At 46.7% G+C, this 25,373-nt stretch overlaps 1 protein-coding gene across 1 annotated transcript in view; it reads right to left on the bottom strand.

The window, feature by feature from the left end:
- LOC142311409 (protein phosphatase 1 regulatory inhibitor subunit 16B-like) overlaps positions 1-25,373 on the bottom strand; it is a 106,348-nt gene that overhangs the window by 8,215 nt on the left and 72,760 nt on the right. Inside the window, exons 7-8 of the mRNA XM_075349802.1 lie at positions 10,552-10,677; positions 7,683-7,758 (exon numbers count right to left, since the gene is read on the bottom strand). Of these exons, the coding sequence (XP_075205917.1) occupies positions 7,683-7,758; positions 10,552-10,677 (202 nt within the window). The remainder of the gene's footprint in view (positions 1-7,682; positions 7,759-10,551; positions 10,678-25,373) is intronic.

Genomic DNA, 25,373 nt, shown 5'->3' with positions numbered 1-25,373 from the left:
GGAAGGCAAGGAAATATCCTGGTTAAGGTGGAAGGGAGGGACCACCTTAGGAAGAAAGTCCGGGGTCGGACGGAGAACTACCTTGTCTTGGTGAAAAACCAAAAAAGGTGACTCCAAGGAGAGCGCAGCCAAATCAGAGACTCTCCTGAGAGAAGTTATGGCAACTAGAAAGGCCACCTTTTGAGAAAGACGATACAAAGAAACCTCCCTAAGGGGCTCGAAAGGGGGTTTCTGCAATACCGTGAGGACCAAGTTAAGGTCCCAGGGATCCAAGGGCCGCCGATAAGGCGGAATGATGTGAGACGCACCTTGCATGAAGGAGCGGACCTGAGCCAGCCGGGCGAGATGCCGCTGGAACAGCACTGATAGAGCTGAGACTTGTCCCTTGAGAGAGTTGAGGGACAGTCCTAGCTGCAGACCGGACTGTAAAAAAAGACAGAAGGGTCGGCAACGAGAATGGCCAAGGAGAATGGCCGGAAGAGCGACACCAGGACAGGAAAATTTTCCAAGTCCTGTGATAGATCTTGACGGAGGAAGACTTACGGGCCCGAGTCATAGTGGAGATGACTTCAGGAGGAATACCAGAAGCCGTCAAAATCCAGGACTCAAGAGCCACGCCGTCAATTTGAGTGCTGCAGAATTCGGGCGGAAAAACTGACCTTGCGAGAGCAGGTCTGGACGGTCCGGAAGATGCCACAGCCGCTCCCCGGACAGTTGGAGCAGGTCCGGATACCAAGCTCGCCTGGGCCAGTCCGGTGCAATGAGGATGACTCGACGGCCCTCCATTCTGCTCTTGCGCAGGACTCTGGGCAAGAGAGCTAGAGGGGGAAACACGTAGGACAGACGAAACTGGGACCAGTCTTGAACCAGAGCGTCCGCGGCGAAGGCCTGAGGATCATGGGAGCGAGCCACGTAAACAGGAACTTTGTTGTTGTGACGGGATGCCATTAGGTCCACGTCCGGAGTGCCCCATTTGCGGCAGATTGACTGAAACACTGCTGGGTGCAGGGACCACTCACCACCGTCCACGGTTTGACGGCTGAGATAATCTGCCTCCCAGTTTTCCACGCCTGGGATGTGGACTGCGGATATGGTGGACTTGGAGTCCTCCACCCATTGAAGAATGCGTTGGACCTCCAACATTGCCAGGCGGCTGCGTGTCCCGCCTTGGTGATTGATGTAGGCAACCGCTGTCGCGTTGTGTGACTGGACTCGAATGTGCCTGCCCGCCAACAGGTGGTGAAAGGCTAGGAGAGCTAGAAGCACAGCTCTGGTTTCCAGCACATTGATTGAAAAGGCTGACTCGGACAGAGTCCAAGTGCCCTGTGCTCTGTGGTGGAGATGTACCGCTCCCCAGCCGGATAGGCTGGCATCCGTGGTGAGAATCACCCAGGACGGAGTCAGGAAGGAGCGCCCTTGGGACAGGGAGAGGGGTCGAAGCCACCACTGAAGAGAGCTCCTGGTCCATGGCGACAGAGCCACTAACCTCTGTAAGGAGGAAGGCCGCTTGTCCCAACAGCGGAGAATGTCCAGCTGCAGAGGACGCAGATGGAACTGGGCAAAGGGAACCGCCTCCATGGAGGCCACCATTTGACCCAGCACCTGCATCAGACGCCTGAGGGTATAACGGCGGGGCCTCAGGAGAGAGCGCACCGCCAACCGGAGTGACAGCTGTTTGTCTAAGGGCAACTTCACAAGTGCCGGCAAAGTCTCGAACTGCATCCCTAGGTACGTGAGACTCTGGGTCGGAGTCAGAGTGGATTTGGGAAGATTGACAATCCACCCGAATTGGGCTAGGGTGGCGAGAATGAGCGAAACACTCCGCTGACAGTCTGCGCTGGATGTACCCTTGACCAGAAGGTCGTCCAGATAAGGAAGCACTGCTAACCCCTGGAGGTGCAGGACCGCAATCACTGCTGCCATGACCTTGGTGAATACCCGAGGGGCCGTGGCTAACCCGAAGGGGAGAGCCACGAATTGTAAATGATCTTCTCCTATCGCAAAACGTAACCAACGCTGATGTGACACTGCAATTGGCACATGTAGATAGGCATCTCTGATGTCGATGGACGCCAGGAACTCCCCTTGGGTCATAGAGGCAATGACTGATCGCAGGGACTCCATGCGAAAATGCTGCACCCGAACATGCTTGTTGAGAAGCTTGAGATCCAGGATGGGCCGGAAGGTACCGTCCTTTTTTGGAACTAGGAAGAGATTTGAGTAAAAACCTCTGAACCGTTCCTGAGCGGGAACTGGGACAATCACTCTGTTTGCCTGCAAGGACGCCACGGCCTGCGAGAAGGCGGCGGCCTTGGAGCAGGGGGGAGTTGAGAGAAAAAATCTGTTTGGAGGGCTGGAAGAGAATTCTATCCTGTAGCCGTGAGATATGATGTCTCTCACCCACTGATCGGAGACTTGCTTTAACCAAGCGTCGCTAAAGTGGGAGAGCCTGCCACCGACTAAGGACGTGGCTGGAGCGGGCCGAGAGTCATGAGGAAGCTGCCTTAGTGGCAGAACCTCCTGCGGTCTTCTGCGGACGCGCTTTTGGGCGCCAGTTGGATTTCTGATCCTTGGCTGAGTTAGCGGACGAGGCGGAAGGCTTAGAGGATGACCAGTTGGAGGAACGAAAGGAGCGAAACCTCGATTGATTCCTACCCTGGGCGGGTTTCCTGGTCTTGGTTTGTGGCATGGAAGTACTCTTCCCGCCAGAAGCTTCTTTAATGATTTCATCCAGCTGTTCACCAAACAGCCGTGAACCAGCAAAAGGAAGCCCAGCAAGAAACTTCTTGGAAGAAGCATCTGCCTTCCACTCTCGAAGCCACAAAATCCTGCGGATAACAAGAGAATTAGCTGAAGCCACCGCAGTGCGGTGAGCAGCCTCTAGCATGGCAGACATGGCATAAGATGAAAAGGCTGAAGCCTGAGCAGTTAAGGTAACCATCTCAGGCATAGATTCCTTGGTGAGGGAATGCATCTCCTCTAGAGAAGCAGAGATGGCTTTGAGAGCCCACACTGCTGCAAAAGTCAGGGAAAACGCGGCCCCCGCAGCTTCATACACAGATTTGGCCAGAAGGTCAATCTGACGGTCAGTGGAATCCTTAAGTGAGGTGCTGTCAGCCACCGACACAACGGTCCGGGCTGATAGCCTAGACACCGGAGGGTCTACCTTTGGGGAGTGAGACCACTCCTTGACCACCTCAGGTGGAAATGGAAACCGGTCATCAGAACCACGCTTTGGAAAGCGTTTGTCAGGGCAGGCCCTGGGTTTGGTCACAGCGGTCTGAAAACTGGAGTGGTTAAAGAACACACTCTTCACTCTCTTAGGCGAGGTAAACTGATGTTTTCTGCCAAAGAGAGTTGCTCCTCTGACACTGGCGGATTGAGATCCAGCACAGAATTAATAGAAGCAATCAAATCACTAAGATCTGAGTCACCCTCAGAGAAATCAATGGGATACATAGCCTCCGAGCCCCCAGTGAGGGCATCCTCCTCATCTTGAGAGTCAGCTCTTGAGACAGAGCCGTGGGATGGGGAGGGGGAGGAAACCCTGCGCTTTCTCAGAAGGACGGGGTCTGGAATCAGATGATGAATCCTCCGTGAGCTCTGATGGACGGAGGTCAGAGGATAGGAGTCCTCTGTCAAGAGTATTAGAGGCACCCTGTGAGGGGGGCTGATGCATATTCATCAAAGTCCTGGACAAAAGTCCCATGGACTCAGCAAATGACTGGGATATGGACCTAGAAAAGGACTCTACCCAGGCTGGGGGTTCAATCACAGGTGCAGCAGCAGCCTGAGAGACCACTGGGAGTGAGACTTCAGGCTGTGGCCCCGCCAAGTTAGAGCAGACATCACAATGTGGATAGGTGCTCGGCTCAGGCAGCAGGAGCTTACATGCAGTGCATGCAGAATCAAGCTTTGGAGCCTTGCTCCTTGTGTGAGACATGCTGCTTGAGTGGGGGCTTTGCAGAGAATGAACCCCAGGGAGAATATACAGAGGTCCACAACCGGAGACCGGCTGTGGCTTACCAGACCGCTGAGCGCGGTGTTGTGTGCCCTCCAGATCCCGAAGCCCGGTCCCCCAGTCGCAGCACCTCAGCAGAGATGCAGAATGCAGGATGTCCCAGAGCAGAGTGAACTGTGCCTGAGAAGAGGGCGTTCCTATAAAAGAGCGGGAACTGGAGGGCTATAGAGACCTGCAGGGAAGGAGGGACGCCCCAGCAGTGGGGAGTGTCCCTCCCCTGTGTAGAACGGCCGCCGGGAGGAGCCGAACCTGTCCCTCTGCATGAGTGACATGCGAGGGCAGGAAAATGAAACTAGGCCTCCGGCGAAGCCGGGGCCTAAATTTAAGCGGCGAGGCCGACAAGCAGGCACCATCGGCGTGGTTCTCAGGTAAAAGCTAGAGAACCTGCCGGAAAAGTTAAAACAATCACATACAGCATACTCTCCCCTTACAATAAAGAACCGGGACCCCCAACATAAACGTCTCAGGTACTTAGCTGCTGAGACACAGGGCCATGTCCCTGGGGATGAGTGCTCCGGTCCAACAGAATCCTCAAGGGGCTGTGGATGGAGACCGGACTCCTGCCAGGCATGGAGACCGTGCTGGCTCCCACTTCAAGCCAGAGCCCAGAAGGGATGGTGAAGGAGCGCGGCATGTAAGGCTGCAGCCTTGTAAATCAACCTTAACAACACCGCCGACACAGTGGGGTGAGAAGGGACATGCCGGGGGTCCAGACATGGACCCGCTTTTCTTCAAACTCTTTCCAAAAGTCAAACAAATCAGATGAGAATGCATGTGTGGATGTATGCCTCCTGACACAAAGTAGTAAATCAGCAATCCCAAATTGTTAGTGTGCAAAATAAGCATTAAAATATACTCCTTTATTATTAGACCTAAAAAGAGCAACGTTAATTACTCTAGTACAATCCCATGGGGTGCCGGGATGTCATCAGGGTCAGCATAGGGGTCCAGCTTGAGACCTAGTTGTGGTCCGTCCTTGTGAGGACGGAAGCTTGGGGCAGCAGTTATTATTTTTTGTATCTAAGGAGTGGTAGGGTCAGTATATGGTGGATGACTCTACTGCTCAGGATCAAGAGACTGCATGACCTCACATGAAAAGGGACTGGGTGAAACCATTCCTTTTATAATACCTAAAAGCCTATTGCATATTTATGTACATGCATGACTGACCACTGTCAGCGAGATGAATGCATACTGATTTGTTTTTTTAGGTATTATTTCTTATGTTGTGTTTTTTGTCAATTGGACCATTGTCCTTTGCTTACAGCAACATCACTTTTTGGTTTTGTTTGTTTGTTTTTTTTCTTGTGTTTATTTTTCCTTGTGGCCATCATTAGACAGGACCCCTCGCGGGTATGTCCCTATTTGGCTAACCTAAGTGGCCATGGTGATTTCACCTTAGATAGTGATGGCTTTTTGAATTTGACTTAATTGTACTAGAGTAATTAACGTTGCTCTTTTTAGGTCTAATAATAAAGGAGTATATTTTAATGCTCCTGACACAAAGCAACAAACTGGCTAGGACTGGCTACCAGGGGGTGTATAAGCTCAGAGGGAGGAGCTACACTTTTAAGTGTAGTACTTTGTGTGTCCTCCGGAGGCAGAAGCTAAACACCCATGGTCTGGGTCTCCCAAAGGAACGATAAAGAAATTGTCGGTGTCATCAATTTCTCAGATCTGTAACTTCATTTTTATTAATACCATGTTGGGGTACATATAATGATTTAATATCTTCTTATATTACATTTTTGTGGGTCCACCCTGATACTGAAACACAACAATTTTAGAGTTTCATTTTTTTCTTTTTGGTGTTCACCATACTGTTTAGATAATTTTATATTTCATGTAATTTCTGTATTTTTGATCAAAAAACTTTTATATTTTCTTAATGTCTTTACTTTTTCTTCTAATTTTTACTTTACTTTCTGTATTGAGTCTTGAACTTAAGATCACTTGAGTGTTCAAACTAAATACTGCAATATTACTGTTTTGCAGTATATAGTGTAATTGACATTCTCCGAGGATGAGCTTCCTAGAAGGATTGAGTAGGCCACCATCATGTCACCAGGCTGGGTTGGGATGACAATAACAGCCAATGCATAGCCAATGCTTGTGCACTGGCATGCAAATCATTTAAATGACCCTGACAGTGATTGACAGCAGCATTGAAACTGCAATAATCAGATTCACTCTAGTTGCTGCTATTCCAGGCAATTGTCGGCTGTGTTAGACAGCCAGCATCTGCCTGATGTGATAGTAGGATTTATCTTAATAATCTAGACTCTGTTTTGAGTGTGTACTGTATTTCTTCTTTTTGTGAAATGGAGAATAAATGCTTATTTTACGTAAAAGCCACATGTGATTTCTTTGTTTAAATCGTAATGTGAAGCTTAAGAAGTGTATGTCACACCCAGACTCTTAAAGTTGGGTTTAAAAGATACTAACAGTTAGCCAATAGGAGACACATATATATATATATATATATATATATATATATATATATATATATATATATATATATATATGCTTATACCAGCACTTTGTAAGATATAAGTTGAGCAAATTACAATGCTAAAATATATGTCCAAGAAATGCCTATATAACTGAGTGATGATTATGTAATAAAGGCATTCTGTTTTGAAACAAACAAAAAGCTGCTTTGATACATGACTGTCTCAATGTGGCTTTCTACGTATGTATTGTGATTTAATCTGGAGCAGGTACAAAGTCTCACACGTTCCATGCTAAGTAGTGATCACTCTGGTATAGAGCGGGTTCAGCTCCTGAGCATGTGCCATACACCCCTCAGATGACCTATGACTAAAATATATATCACATATGATTAAGGCGTTAAGGGAACACACTATCAGATAAGAGTATTTATAGATATCCTAATTAGTGTGCTGCTGCATGTACTAAAAACCTCTTGAAATCCAAACCAACCATGCTGTCTGGTTAAGAGAGATCACATGATAAGCTTATTATGGCGGCATATTGACTTGCAGTTGGTCACATGTTCCTTTTTGGGTCTTTGGCATAGATGGCATGAAGGCTCTTTCACAGCATATTTGGGAGATTATGTATTTTGTAACCAAGAAAAAGACTGGCTCCAGACATAAGAGAAGGGATAGACATTCCTTAAAAATATTAGGAGTCTTACCCTCTCTTGTACAAAATCCAATCCACAAACTAAAAAGGCCAAACAGGTCTCCTGACCGATCTTATCAGGTATAATTTTAAAACATTTTGGAACTTTTTGGTTAAAAATTCTTGCTAAAAAATGAAATGGATGACAACCATCGAAATGACCAAAACTACTGATATTTATGATAAGTATAAATTTACGGAACATAAATCTAAATATGTGATTGACAAAAAATGGCCATAGATATCGTTGACCACAAAAGGGTGGCATAGCATTCCTGTGTGTTCAGAATAGACCAAAAATAAAACAAAGTGACACAAAAAATTCAAAAAACAGCTGGAAAAAGGCAGTTGTATGTTTCACTTGTGCTTGCTCCGCATTTATCAAGGGGCTGCTGCGTTCCGTAAGAGAGGTTGTTTTGTGACCTGTGTTGGTAAACATGATTGCCTTATTTTGGCTATGTTTTTGGAATTTTTGGTTCAGAATGGACAATATTGCAGAATGTCTGATACTCACCAAGAGGAGTTTCATCCAAGGAAGTCTTAGTACTCAAACTGGCACCGTGTGATACTAAAATCTCCGCTACATAAATCTATAAAGTGATTAGAAAGGAATTAATAATATCATACATCCACCAGATACTTATCAGAAATCGCTTTCCTTATTAAATATTTTCCCCATCAGCTGCCCAACTTTCTGGACCACAGAGTATAGTCAAGAGCAGTCAGAAATCTAATGATGGATTATTTGGTGAGTTGTGAAGAATAAAAAGTCTTTGCCTTTGCTAGAAAGCTGAAGGGAAAAATTCCAATAATATTTTACTAATACATTACAAGTACCCAAAAATAAGCATCTTTTTACAAAGGACATAGGTGAACTGATTGTTCAAATGCAGGTTCATCAGGAAGCTGTATGATGATCAGCATATGTGTCACGCACAGAGTCGGAAATGTCTGTATGCACCGCATGACACACGCGTTCAGACCATCTGATGCACAACAAAAAACATCACAAACAAAGGGGGGAGACCGGGACATTTTAACGTATGGCTAGGGAGAGGGGTGAGGGGACACCTCCTGAACTCACCTCAAGCTGTTACCTGAGCTCCCTAGCATCCCTTTACGGGGTGTTTCAACCTGCCGCCGAGCCAGATACCTAATCCCTGACTAGCTTGCAAACACCCATGGCTAGTAAGATGGCCGGAGGGAGTCACAAGTCCCACTGCTGCACTAATAAACACGGAGAGAAAAGGATAGACAGACTGGGGGATAAACAGAAGGATACACGCACCAAAATTCATGGCTGCAGACATACTCCAAAGTAGAAGTTGGATTGGCACAGGACAATTAGTCAGCAGCTCCTTCCACTAGGAGGGCCAGAGTAGAATGAATTCTATCAACAACAATGACTGCTGGGAAAACCCCACTATTTAAACCTAAAGGGGTATGAGCTCAAAGCAGCCATAGCTGACCTGCACTGCTTAATGCTGCTGGCAACAAAACTGGCATTAGCTCATAGTTACATAGTTACTTAGGTTGAAAAAAGACCTAGGTCCATCTAGTTCAACCTTCCTCCACCATGTTTACATTTGGTCTCTAAAAGCCGCTTTACACGCTACGACATCACTCAAGAGATCTTGTTGGGGTCACGGAATTTGTGACGCACATCCGGCCGCTTTAGCGATGTCGTTGCGTGTGACACCTATGAGCGATTTTGATTTGTCGCAAAAACGTTCTAAATCGCTAATCGGTAAAAATGCCCCCCTATTCCCAATTATTGTTGCTGCTGCGTGTACGATGTAGTTCGTCTTTCCTGCGGCAGCACACATCGCTGTGTGTGACACCGCAGGAACGAGGAACCTTACCTTACCTGCGGCCGCCGGCAATGCGGAAGGAAGGAGGTGGGTGGGATGTTACGTCCCGCTCATCTCCGCCGCTCCGCTTCTATTGGGCGGCCGCTTAGTGACGTCGCTGTGACACTGAACGAACCGCCCCCCTTAGAAAGGAGGCGGTTCGCCGGTCACAGCGACGTCGCTAGGCAGGTAAGTAGTGTGACGGGACTGAGCGATGTTGTGCACCACGGGAAGCGATTTGCCCGTGTCGCACAACCGATGGGGGCGGGTACGCACGCTAGCGATATCGGTAATGATACCACAGCGTGTAAAGCGGCCTTAAGTCATTTATAACCAACAATGTTTTGTGTACTGAGGAAATCATCCAGCCCTTTTTTAAAAGCTGTTACAGTATCTGCCATTACTACCTCTTGTGGTAGTGTATTCCACAGTCTGACTGCTCTAACTGTAAAGAACCCTTTCCTATTTAGCTGCCGGAATCGCTTTTCTTCCACTCTCAGTGAGTGCCCCCTGGTCCTTAGTATTCTCTTTGGAAGAAATAAGTCATGTGCCAGTCCTTTATATTGACCACACATGTATTTACACAAATAAATCAGATCTCCACTGAGACGTCTTTTTTGTAAGCTAAACATATCTAACTTTTTCAACCTGTCATCATATGTGAGTTCTTCCATCCCTTGTAGTAGTCTAGTTGCCTGCCTTTGAACTGACTCTACCTTCTGAATGTCCTTTTTAAAATGTGGAGCCCAAAACTGGATCCCATATTCCAGATGTGGCCTTACAAGTGATTTATAGAGGGGTAACAATACGTTGGGATCACGGGATCTAATCTCTCTTTTTATACACCCTAAAATCTTGTTTGCTTTAGCAGCTGCTGCTTGACATTGAGTGCTGCAGCTACATGAGAGACCAAAAGAAAAGGAACTTCGTTTAAATGAGCAGAAAGCTGGAAAAGAGAGGCTCCAGTCCAAAACCTGTCACTAATCTCTAAACAGCAGGGAGTTGACTGTAACAATAAGATGATATAGCCCAACTTTGGTTTCTCCAGAAAGGTCCATCTAGAGTTATTGCTAAATCCTTATGGAGACTTGTGGTAGAGCAGCTTAATCCAGCCGCAATATGTCCAGCTCCACACTTCTATGGAGACCTTATGGTGCCAGTCATTATGCTGCAGGAAAACATACATGACACAAGTCTCTAACACTAGAAAATAGATTTGATGTATTTTGAAGGGGATAGGTTGGTTTCTAAAAGGTTTTCTCTATTATAATCCACATTATTGGAGTTCTCCCAACATTACACTTTACTTGTCTATCTCTTTCAGTCCCATAGACTTTGAATAAAGCACATGCACAACAACTGATACTCTATTTAATAGGGAGACAAAGGACCCCAATTCTGACTAAAGGTGGTATTGTAACTATGGAACCCAGAGTGATGAGAAATATCACCTATTTTATGCATTCTCCAGACAATCCCTTTAAGCCAATACATTGAAACCTTTGTAGAGATCATAGTCAACACAGTGCTTACCTGTCCCCAAAAAGCTGCAGCATGAAGAGGTTCCCACATGTCAGGATCTTTGACTTCCACACAAGCCCCATTTTCAAGCAATGTCTCTGCAACTTCTGCAAAACCCCTGGAGGCTGCAACATGGAGCTGTGACAAGAGAGATCACTAGGTAAGGGCACATACATTTATTATATCCAATGCAAAGTTATCTTCTACCACTATGCAATTAAACCCTAGTGACAGCAGAATGGTGTACAGGGTTATTTGGACCTGGGGAGTATATCTGGTCTTACTGTACATTTTTATTCTGCAAAACATCCATGAAGACACAAGAAGGACCAGTTGAATTAAACAAGAAAAATTGGCATTTTGTTGGCAAGAAATTAATACATTGTAACCATACATGAGTAGATACAAGAAGTTACATCACTTTGTATCCCTGCAGTCTCAAAATCCACATTAACAGAGAACTAAATGCAATAGCACTTAATGGTTTTTGTAATTTTCAAACAGACATCAGCACGCCAATAATCTGGACAGTAAGTTTAATTTAATATCCCCTTGTCCGACATATGATATAAAGCTTCATACTGTAAACAGATGGCAACCTGGCGCTCACACATAGGTTGGAGTCACACTTGTGTGTGAAACGCGTGAGATTGCATCGCCCGGACTGGTTGCCAGCTCTCCTAACAGGAGCAGGTCAGCTTTATAGTAATGCATGCATCTGTCCCGCTCCTGTCAGGAGAGCCGGCAGCTGGTCCAGGAAAGGAGAACCTGCCACAAGGTCAACAGTGGACAGTTTTATTTTATTCCCACTGGTCCTGAATTCCATTTTCCTTTTTAAAACAGCCATAAGCCATGTGCACACGCTGTGTGTTTAGTGAGATTTTTACCTCAGTATTTTTTAACCAAAACGAAAAGTGCGTAAAAAATGCAGAAGTGGTGCCTGTGTTTTAATTTTACTTTTCCTCTGATTGGTACCCTCCTGGCATTGGTTTACAAATACGCAGTTAAAAACTCACCGAATACTCAGTGTGCATTAGCCATAAGGTCATAGATATATAAGGCTTTTATGGACCGTTAAAAAAAACATAAATACTCACTGGAGCAGCAGGAACATGATAAAAACAAAAACTGGAACTTCTTACCTTTAACATTCTGTTCATATCTGCATCATGACTTCCTTTTATAACTGAAGCCACAAATAATGGGTCCCATTGACTTACAGTGGGGTGAGTAGGACAGGTTGCAAAAATGCTACACTTTTCTTGCCTTCAAAGGCCTTTAAAGGTCCTCTACTAGGACAACTCCCTTTTAAATTCTGTTCTACTTGTAATATAAAAAAAAGGATAATCCTGGACCAGAGCTGTTCCAACGCCATTAGTGCTGTAGTTGCCAGCAGTCAAGTGATATTGTCATGTCATGTGACCATTGCAGCCCATCAGAGGCCACTGATGGACTTTAGGGTTCCCTCTGAGGTAAGTGTGAAGGCAGCAACCCATCAGTTGCCACTGACAGGATGCAGCGTTCTTGTTACATAACAATATCACATGGGTGACGGCAGAGGCTTGGATGATATCACTGGATTGGCGTCAGTCTGGGAGGCGTGTGAGTATATATATATATATATATATATATATATATATATATATATACATACAGTTAGGTCCAGAAATATTTGGACAGTGACACAATTTTCGCGAGTTGGGCTCTGCATGCCACCACATTGGATTTGAAATGAAACCTCTACAACAGAATTCAAGTGCAGATTGTAACGTTTAATTTGAAGGTTTGAACAAAAATATCTGATAGAAATTGTAGGAATTGTACACATTTCTTGACAAACACTCCACATTTTAGGAGGTCAAAAGTAATTGGACAAATAAACCAAACCCAAACAAAATATTTTTATTTTCAATATTTTGTTGCGAATCCTTTGGAGGCAATCACTGCCTTAAGTCTGGAACCCATGGACATCACCAAACGCTGGGTTTCCTCCTTCTTAATGCTTTGCCAGGCCTTTACAGCCGCAGCCTTCAGGTCTTGCTTGTTTGTGGGTCTTTCCGTCTTAAGTCTGGATTTGAGCAAGTGAAATGCATGCTCAATTGGGTTAAGATCTGGTGATTGACTTGGCTATTGCAGAATGTTCCACTTTTTTGCACTCATGAACTCCTGGGTAGCTTTGGCTGTATGCTTGGGGTCATTGTCCATCTGTACTATGAAGCGCCGTCCGATCAACTTTGCGGCATTTGGCTGAATCTGGGCTGAAAGTATATCCCAGTACACTTCAGAATTCATCCGGCTACTCTTGTCTGCTGTTATGTCATCAATAAACACAAGTGACCCAGTGCCATTGAAAGCCATGCATGCCCATGCCATCACGTTGCCTCCACCATGTTTTACAGAGGATGTGGTGTGCCTTGGATCATGTGCCGTTCCCTTTCTTCTCCAAACTTTTTTCTTCCCATTATTCTGGTACAGGTTGATCTTTGTCTCATCTGTCCATAGAATACTTTTCCAGAACTGAGCTGGCTTCATGAGGTGTTTTTCAGCAAATTTAACTCTGGCCTGTCTATTTTTGGAATTGATGAATGGTTTGCATCTAGATGTGAACCCTTTGTATTTACTTTCATGGAGTCTTCTCTTTACTGTTGACTTAGAGACAGATACACCTACTTCACTGAGAGTGTTCTGGACTTCAGTTGATGTTGTGAACGGGTTCTTCTTCACCAAAGAAAGTATGCGGCGATCATCCACCACTGTTGTCATCCGTGGACGCCCAGGCCTTTTTGAGTTCCCAAGCTCACCAGTCAATTCCTTTTTTCTCAGAATGTACCCGACTGTTGATTTTGCTACTCCAAGCATGTCTGCTATCTCTCTGATGGATTTTTTCTTTTTTTTCAGCCTCAGGATGTTCTGCTTCACCTCAATTGAGAGTTCCTTAGACCGCATGTTGTCTGGTCACAGCAACAGCTTCCAAATGCAAAACCACACACCTGTAATCAACCCCAGACCTTTTAACTACTTCATTGATTACAGGTTAACGAGGGAGACGCCTTCAGAGTTAATTGCAGCCCTTAGAGTCCCTTGTCCAATTACTTTTGGTCCCTTGAAAAAGAGGAGGCTATGCATTACAGAGCTATGATTCCTAAACCCTTTCTCCAATTTGGATGTGAAAACTCTCATATTGGAGCTGGGAGTGTGCACTTTCAGCCCATATTATATATATAATTGTATTTCTGAACATGTTTTTGTAAACAGCTAAAATAACAAAACTTGTGTCACTGTCCAAATATTTCTGGACCTAACTGTATATAGTACAGACCAAAAGTTTGGACACACCTTCTCATCTCTAGAACAACTGTTAAGAGGAGACTTTGTGCAGCAGGCCTTCATGGTAAAATAGCTGCTAGGAAACCACTGCTAAGGACAGGCAACAAGCAGAAGAGACTTGTTTGGGCTAAAGAACACAAGGAATGGATTAGACCAGTGGAAATCTGTGCTTTGGTCTGATGAGTCCAAATTTGAGATCTTTGGATCCAACCACCGTGTCTTTGTAGAAAAGGTGAACGGATGGACTCTACATGGCTGGTTCCCACCGTGAAGCATGGCGGAGGAGGTGTGATGGTGTGGGGGTGTTTTGCTGGTGACACTGTTGGGGATTTATTCAAAATTGAAGGCATACAGAACCAGCATGACTACCACAGCATCTTGCAGCGGCGTGCTATTCCATCCGGTTTGCGTTTAGTTGGACCATCATTTATTTTTCAACAGGACAATGACCCCAAATACACCTACAGGCTGTGTAAGGGCTATTTGACTAAGAAGGAGAGTGATGGGGTGCTACGCTAGATGACCTGGCCTCCACAGTCACCAGACCTGAACCCAATCGAGATGGTTTGGGGTGAGCTGGACCGCAGAGTGAAGGCAAAAGGGCCAACAAGTGCTAAGCATCTCTGGGAACTCCTTCAAGACTGTTGGCAGACCATTTCCGGTGACTACCTCTTGAAGCTCATCAAGCGAATGCCAAGAGTGTGCAAAGCAGTAATCAAGCAAAATGTGGCTACTTTGAAGAACCTAGAATATAAGACATATTTTCAGTTGTTTCACACTTTTTTTAAGTATTTCATTCCACATGTTTTAATTCACAGTTTTGATGCCTTCAGTGTGAATCTACAATTTTCAGAGTCCTGAAGATAAAGAAAACTCTTTAAATGAGATGGTGTGTCCAAACTTTTGGTCTGTACTGTATATATACATATACAGTGCCTACAAGTAATATTCAACCCCCTTCAGATTTAGCAGGTTTACACATTCGGAATTAACTTGGCATTGTGACATTTGGACTGTAGATCAGCCTGGAAGTGTGAAATGCACTGCAGCAAAAAAGAATGTTATTTCTTTTTTCATTTTTTTTTTTAAATTGTGAAAAGTTTATTCAGAGGGTCATTTATTATTCAACCCCTCAAACCACAAGAATTCTGTTTGGTTCCCCTAAAGTATTAAGAAGTATTTCAGGCACAAAGAACAATGAGCTTCACATGTTTGGATTAATTATCTCTTTTTCCAGCCTTTTCTGACTAATTAAGACCCTCCCCAAACTTGTCAACAGCACTCATACTTGGTCAACATGGGAAAGACAAAGGAGCATTCCAAGGCCATCAGAGACAAGATCGTGGAGGGTCACAAGGCTGGCAAGGGGTACAAAACCGTTTCCAAGGAGTTGGGCCTACCTGTCTCCACTGTTGGGAGCATCATCCGGAAGTGGAAGGCTTATGGTACTACTGTTAGCCTTCCACGGCCTGGACAGCCTTTGAACGTTTCCACCCGTGCCGAGGCCAGGCTTGTCCGAAGAGTCAAGGCTAACCCAAGGACAACAAAGAAGGAGCTCCGGGAAGATCTCATGGCAGTGGGGACATTGGTTTCAGTCAATACCATAAGTAACGTACTCCACCGCAATGGTCTCCGTTCCAGACGAGCCCGTAAGGTACCTTTACTTTCAAAGCGTCATGTCAAGGCTCGTCTACAGTTTTCTCATGATCACTTGGAGGACTCTGAGACAGACTGGTTCAAGGTTCTCTGGTCTGATGAGACCAAGATCGAGATCTTTGGTGCCAACCACACACGTGACGTTTGGAGACTGGATGGCACTGCATACGACCCCAAGAATACCATCCCTACAGTCAAGCATGGTGGTGGCAGCATCATGCTGTGGGGCTGTTTCTCAGCCAAGGGGCCTGGCCATCTGGTCCGCATCCATGGGAAGATGGATAGCACGGCCTACCTGGAGATTTTGGCCAAGAACCTCCGCTCCTCCATCAAGGATCTTAAGATGGGTCGTCATTTCATCTTCCAACAAGACAACGACCCAAAGCACACAGCCAAGAAAACCAAGGCCTGGTTCAAGAGGGAAAAAATCAAGGTGTTGCAGTGGCCTAGTCAGTCTCCTGACCTTAACCCAATTGAAAACTTGTGGAAGGAGCTCAAGATTAAAGTCCACATGAGACACCCAAAGAACCTAGATAACTTGGAGAAGATCTGCATGGAGGAGTGGGCCAAGATAACTCCAGAGACCTGTGCCGGCCTGATCAGGTCTTATAAAAGACGATTATTAGCTGTTATTGCAAACAAGGGTTATTCCACAAAATATTAAACCTAGGGGTTGAATAATAATTGGCCCACACTTTTATGTTGAAAATTTATTAAAATTTAACTGAGCAACATAACTTGTTGGTTTGTAAGATTTATGCATCTGTTAATAAATCCTGCTCGTGTTTGAAGTTTGCAGGCTCTAACTTATTTGCATCTTATCAAACCTGCTAAATCTGCAGGGGGTTGAATACTACTTGTAGGCACTGTATATGTATGTATATATATATGTATATATATAAAAATATATGCATATATATACTGTATATATATATATATATATGTGTATATATATATATGTAAAATACATATATATATTATATACAAATACATATGTATATATATATATATATATATATATATAGTAAAAAAAAGAATTAAAAAGAAAAAAAAAATATATATATATATTTTATATATATATATATCTATATATATAATTGCCTTATTCTGTCTGTCTGTCTGTCTGTCTGTCTGTCTGTCATGCTCCAAAATTGTGTCCTTACGGTGACACAAAGCTGATTGGCCTCTGGGCTCGCCATGGCCCCGCCCCCCCACGGATTGGCCGCTCGCCTCGCCTCGGCTCCTCCCCCCGCATGGATTGGCCGCTCGCCTCTCCTCGGATCCGCCCCCCCCCGCACGGATTGGCCGCCACTCACACTCAGACTCACACTCACACTCAGACGCACACTCAGACTCAGACTCAGACGCACACTCAGACTCAGACTCAGACTCAGACTCAGACTCACACTCAGACTCACACTCACACTCAGACTCAGACTCACACTCAGACTCAGACTCACACTCAAACTCAGACTCAAACTCACACTCAAACGCACACTCAAACGCACACTCACACGCACACTCACACGCACACTCACACGCACACTCACACGCACACTCACACTCACTCACACTCAGACTCACACTCAGACTCACACTCAGACTCACACTCAGACTCACACTCACTCACACTCACACTCAGACTCAGACTCAGACTCACACTCACACGCACACTCACACTCACACTCACACTCACACTCAGACTCACACTCAGACTCACACTCAGACTCAAACTCAGACTCAAACGCACACTCACACGCACACTCACACGCACACTCAGACTCACACTCACACTCACTCACACTCACACTCAGACTCACACTCACACTCAGACTCACACTCAGACTCAGACTCACACTCAGACTCACACTCAGACTCAAACTCACACTCAAACGCACACTCACACGCACACTCACACGCACACTCAGACTCACACTCACACTCACTCACACTCACACTCACACTCAGACTCACACTCAGACTCACACTCAGACTCACACTCAGACTCACTCACACTCACACGCACACTCACACTCACACGCACACTCACACTCAGACTCAGACTCAGACTCAGACGCACACTCACACTCACACTCACACTCACACTCAGACTCACACTCAGACTCAGACTCAGACTCACACTCAGACTCACACTCAGACTCACACTCAGACTCAGACTCAGACTCACACTCAGACTCACACTCAGACTCACTCACACTCAGACTCACACTCAGACTCACACTCACTCACTCAGACTCAGACTCAGACTCACACTCACACTCACACTCAGACTCACACTCAGACTCACACTCAGACTCACACTCAGACTCACACGCACACTCAGACTTACACTCAGACTTACACTCACACTCACACTCACTCACTCAGACTCACACTCAGACTCACACTCAGACTCACACTCAGACTCACACTCAGACTCACACTCAGACTCAGACTCACACTCAGACTCACACTCAGACTCAGACTCACACTCACACTCAGACTCAGACTCACACTCACACTCAGACTCACATTCAGACTCACACTCAGACTCACACTCAGACTCAGACTCACACTCAGACTCACTCACACTCACTCACACTCACTCACACTCAGACTCACACTCAGACTCACACTCAGACTCACACTCAGACTCAGACTCACACTCAGACTCACACTCACACTCAGACTCAGACTCAGACGCACACTCAGACTCATACTCACACTCAGACTCACTCACACTCACTCACACTCAGACTCACACTCAGACTCACACTCACTCACTCAGACTCAGACTCACACTCACACTCAGACTCACACTCACACTCAGACTTACACTCAGACTCAGACTCACACTCACTCAGACTCACACTCACTCAGACTCAGACTCACACTCAGACTCACACTCAGACGCACACTCAGACACACACTCACTCACACTCAGACTCACACTCACTCACTCAGACTCACACTCAGACTCACACTCAGACTCACACTCAGACTCAGACTCAGACTCACACGTACACTCAGACTTACACTCAGACTTACACTCACACTCACACTCACACTCAGACTCACACTCAGACTCACACTCAGACTCACACTCAGACTCACACTCAGACTCACACTCAGACTCAGACTCACACTCACACTCACACTCAGACTCACACTCAGACTCACTCACACTCAGACTCACACTCAGACTCACACTCACTCACTCAGACTCAGACTCAGACTCACACTCAGACTCACACTCAGACTCACACTCAGACTCACACTCAGACTCACACTCAGACTCACACGCACACTCAGACTTACACTCAGACTTACACTCACACTCACACTCACTCACTCAGACTCACACTCAGACTCACACTCAGACTCACACTCAGACTCACACTCAGACTCACACTCAGACTCAGACTCACACTCACACTCACACTCAGACTCAGACTCACACTCACACTCAGACTCACACTCACTCACACTCAGACTCACACTCACTCACACTCAGACTCACACTCAGACTCACACTCAGACTCAGACTCACACTCACTCAGACTCACACTCACTCAGACTCAGACTCACACTCAGACTCACACTCAGATGCACACTCAGACACACACTCACTCACACTCAGACTCACACTCACTCACTCAGACTCACACTCAGACTCACACTCAGACTCACACTCAGACTCACACTCAGACTCACACGTACACTCAGACTTACACTCAGACTTACACTCAGACTTACACTCACACTCACTCACTCAGACTCACACTCAGACTCACACTCAGACTCACACTCAGACTCACACTCAGACTCACACTCACACTCAGACTCACACTCACTCAGACTCACACTCACACTCACACTCACACTCAGACTCACACTCACACTCAGACTCACACTCAGACTCACACTCAGACTCACACTCAGACTCACACTCAGACTCACACTCAGACTCAGACTCACACGCACACTCAGACTTACACTCAGACTCTCACTCACACTCAGACACACACTCACTCACTCAGAGTCACACTCAGACTCACACTCACTCACACTCAGACTCACACTCACTCAGACTCACACTCAGACTCACACTCAGACTCACACTCAGACTCACACGCACACTCAGACTTACACTCAGACTCACACTCACACACTCAGACTCACACTCACTCACACTCAGACTCACACTCACTCAGACTCACACTCAGACTCACACTCAGACTCACATGCACACTCAGACTCACACTCAGACTCACACTCAGACGCACACTCACTCACACTCAGACTCACACTCAGACTCAGACTCACACTCACACACTCAGACTCACACTCACTCACACTCAGACTCACACTCACTCAGACTCACACTCAGACTCAGACTCACATTTAGACTCACACTCAGACTCACATGCACACTCAGACTCACACTCAGACTCACACTCAGACGCACACTCACTCACACTCAGACTCACACTCAGACTCAGACTCACACGCACACTCACTCACACTCACACTCAGACGCACACTCAGACTCAGAGTCACACTCAGACTCACACAAACACTCACACTCAGACTCACATGCACACTCACACTCAGACTCAAATGCACACTCACACTCAGACTCACACTCACACTCAGACTCACACACACACTCAGACTCACACTCACTCAGACTCAGACTCACACTCAGACTCACACTCAGACTCACACTCAGACTCACACACACTCAGACTCACACTCACTCACACTCACATGCACACTCACACTCAGACGCACACTCACTCACACTCAGACTCACACTCACTCACTCAGACTCACACTCAGACTCACACTCAGACTCAGACTCACACTCAGACTCACACAAACACTCACACTCAGACTCACATGCACACTCACACTCAGACTCAAACGCACACTCACACTCAGACTCACACGCACACTCACACTCAGATTCACACGCATACTCACACTCAGACTCACACGCACACTCACACTCACACTCACACTCAGACTCACACTCAGACTCACACTCAGACTCACACTCACACTCACACTCAGACTCACACTCAGACTCACACTCACACTCAGACTCACATTCAGACTCACACTCAGACTCACACTCAGACTCAGACTCACACTCACACTCACACGCACACTCACACTCACACTCACACTCAGACTCACACTCAGACTCAGACTCAGACTCACACTCAGACTCAGACTCACATTCAGACTCACACTCAGACTCACACTCAGACTCAGACTCACACTCAGACTCACACTCAGACTCACTCACACTCACTCACACTCAGACTCAGACTCAGACTCACACTCAGACTCAGACTCACACTCAGACTCACACTCAGACTCAGACGCACACTCAGACTCAGACTCACACTCAGACTCACTCACACTCACTCACACTCAGACTCACACTCAGACTCACACTCACTCACTCAGACTCAGACTCACACTCACACTCAGACTCACACTCAGACTCACACTCAGACTCACACTCAGACTCACACTCAGACTCACACTCACACTCAGACTTACACTCAGACTCACACTCAGACTCAGACTCACACTCACTCAGACTCACACTCACTCAGACTCAGACTCACACTCAGACTCACACTCAGACGCACACTCAGACGCACACTCACTCACACTCAGACTCACACTCACTCACTCAGACTCACACTCAGACTCACACTCAGACTCAGACTCACACTCAGACTCACTCACACTCACTCACACTCACTCACACTCAGACTCACACTCAGACTCACACTCAGACTCACACTCAGACTCAGACTCAGACTCACACTCAGACTCACACTCACACTCAGACTCAGACTCAGACGCACACTCAGACTCATACTCACACTCAGACTCACTCACACTCACTCACACTCAGACTCACACTCAGACTCACACTCACTCACTCAGACTCAGACTCACACTCACACTCAGACTCACACTCACACTCAGACTTACACTCAGACTCAGACTCACACTCACTCAGACTCACACTCACTCAGACTCAGACTCACACTCAGACTCACACTCAGACGCACACTCAGACACACACTCACTCACACTCAGACTCACACTCACTCACTCAGACTCACACTCAGACTCACACTCAGACTCACACTCAGACTCAGACTCAGACTCACACGTACACTCAGACTTACACTCAGACTTACACTCACACTCACACTCACACTCAGACTCACACTCAGACTCACACTCAGACTCACACTCAGACTCACACTCAGACTCACACTCAGACTCACACTCAGACTCAGACTCACACTCACACTCAGACTCACACTCAGACTCACTCACACTCAGACTCACACTCAGACTCACACTCACTCACTCAGACTCAGACTCAGACTCACACTCAGACTCACACTCAGACTCACACTCAGACTCACACTCAGACTCACACTCAGACTCACACGCACACTCAGACTTACACTCAGACTTACACTCACACTCACACTCACTCACTCAGACTCACACTCAGACTCACACTCAGACTCACACTCAGACTCACACTCAGACTCACACTCACACTCACACTCACACTCAGACTCAGACTCACACTCACACTCAGACTCACACTCACTCACACTCAGACTCACACTCACTCACACTCAGACTCACACTCAGACTCACACTCAGACTCAGACTCACACTCACTCAGACTCACACTCACTCAGACTCAGACTCACACTCAGACTCACACTCAGATGCACACTCAGACACACACTCACTCACACTCAGACTCACACTCACTCACTCAGACTCACACTCAGACTCACACTCAGACTCACACTCAGACTCACACTCAGACTCACACGTACACTCAGACTTACACTCAGACTTACACTCACACTCACTCACTCAGACTCACACTCAGACTCACACTCAGACTCACACTCAGACTCACACTCAGACTCACACTCACACTCAGACTCACACTCACTCAGACTCACACTCACACTCACACTCACACTCAGACTCACACTCACACTCAGACTCACACTCAGACTCACACTCAGACTCACACTCAGACTCACACTCAGACTCACACTCAGACTCAGACTCAGACTCACACGCACACTCAGACTTACACTCAGACTCTCACTCACACTCAGACACACACTCACTCACTCAGAGTCACACTCAGACTCACACTCACTCACACTCAGACTCACACTCACTCAGACTCACACTCAGACTCACACTCAGACTCACACTCAGACTCAGACTCACACGCACACTCAGACTTACACTCAGACTCACACTCACACACTCAGACTCACACTCACTCACACTCAGACTCACACTCACTCAGACTCACACTCAGACTCACACTCAGACTCACATGCACACTCAGACTCACACTCAGACTCACACTCAGACGCACACTCACTCACACTCAGACTCACACTCAGACTCAGACTCACACTCACACACTCAGACTCACACTCACTCACACTCAGACTCACACTCACTCAGACTCACACTCAGACTCAGACTCACATTTAGACTCACACTCAGACTCACATGCACACTCAGACTCACACTCAGACTCACACTCAGACGCACACTCACTCACACTCAGACTCACACTCAGACTCAGACTCACACGCACACTCACTCACACTCACACTCAGACGCACACTCAGACTCAGAGTCACACTCAGACTCACACAAACACTCACACTCAGACTCACATGCACACTCACACTCAGACTCAAATGCACACTCACACTCAGACTCACACTCACACTCAGACTCACACACACACTCAGACTCACACTCACTCAGACTCAGACTCACACTCAGACTCACACTCAGACTCACACTCAGACTCACACACACTCAGACTCACACTCACTCACACTCACATGCACACTCACACTCAGACGCACACTCACTCACACTCAGACTCACACTCACTCACTCAGACTCACACTCACTCACTCAGACTCACACTCAGACTCACACTCAGACTCAGACTCACACTCAGACTCACACAAACACTCACACTCAGACTCACATGCACACTCACACTCAGACTCAAACGCACACTCACACTCAGACTCACACGCACACTCACACTCAGATTCACACGCATACTCACACTCAGACTCACACTCACACTCACACTCAGACTCACACTCAGACTCACACTCAGACTCACACTCACACTCACACTCAGACTCACACTCACACTCAGACTCACATTCAGACTCACACTCAGACTCACACTCAGACTCAGACTCAGACTCACACTCACACTCACACGCACACTCACACTCACACTCACACTCAGACTCACACTCAGACTCACACTCAGACTCACACTCAGACTCAGACTCACATTCAGACTCACACTCAGACTCACACTCAGACTCAGACTCACACTCAGACTCACACTCAGACTCACTCACACTCACTCACACTCAGACTCAGACTCAGACTCACACTCAGACTCACACTCAGACTCACACTCACACTCAGACTCAGACGCACACTCAGACTCAGACTCACACTCAGACTCACTCACACTCACTCACACTCAGACTCACACTCAGACTCACACTCACTCACTCAGACTCAGACTCACACTCACACTCAGACTCACACTCAGACTCACACTCAGACTCACACTCAGACTCACACTCAGACTCACACTCACACTCAGACTTACACTCAGACTCACACTCAGACTCAGACTCACACTCACTCAGACTCACACTCACTCAGACTCAGACTCACACTCAGACTCACACTCAGACGCACACTCAGACGCACACTCACTCACACTCAGACTCACACTCACTCACTCAGACTCACACTCAGACTCACACTCAGACTCACACTCAGACTCAGACTCACACGTACACTCAGACTTACACTCAGACTTACACTCACACTCACACTCACACTCAGACTCACACTCAGACTCACACTCAGACTCACACTCAGACTCAGACTCACACTCAGACTCAGACTCACACTCACACTCAGACTCACACTCAGACTCACTCACACTCACTCACACTCAGACTCACACTCAGACTCACACTCACTCACTCAGACTCAGACTCAGACTCACACTCACACGCACACTCAGACTTACACTCAGACTTACACTCACACTCACACTCACTCACTCAGACTCACACTCAGACTCACACTCAGACTCACACTCAGACTCACACTCAGAGTCACACTCAGACTCAGACTCAGACTCACACTCACACTCAGACTCACACTCACACTCACACTCAGACTCAGACTCACACTCACACTCAGACTCACACTCACTCACACTCAGACTCACACTCACTCACACTCAGACTCACACTCAGACTCACACTCAGACTCACACTCACACTCACTCAGACTCACACTCACTCAGACTCAGACTCACACTCAGACTCACACTCAGACGCACACTCAGACACACACTCACTCACACTCAGACTCACACTCACTCACTCAGACTCACACTCAGACTCACACTCAGACTCACACTCAGACTCAGACTCACACGTACACTCAGACTTACACTCAGACTTACACTCACACTCACTCACTCAGACTCACACTCAGACTCACACTCAGACTCACACTCAGACTCACACTCAGACTCACACTCACACTCAGACTCACACTCACTCAGACTCACACTCACACTCAGACTCACACTCACACTCAGACTCACACTCACACTCAGACTCACACTCAGACTCACACTCAGACTCACACTCAGACTCATACTCAGACTCAGACTCAGACTCACA

This window comes from Anomaloglossus baeobatrachus, chromosome 5, assembly GCF_048569485.1.
Source record: "Anomaloglossus baeobatrachus isolate aAnoBae1 chromosome 5, aAnoBae1.hap1, whole genome shotgun sequence".
Lineage (NCBI taxonomy): Eukaryota > Metazoa > Chordata > Amphibia > Anura > Aromobatidae > Anomaloglossus > Anomaloglossus baeobatrachus.
The sequence above is the reverse complement of the archived record's forward strand: the minus strand, read 5'-3'. Positions and strand labels throughout refer to the sequence as shown.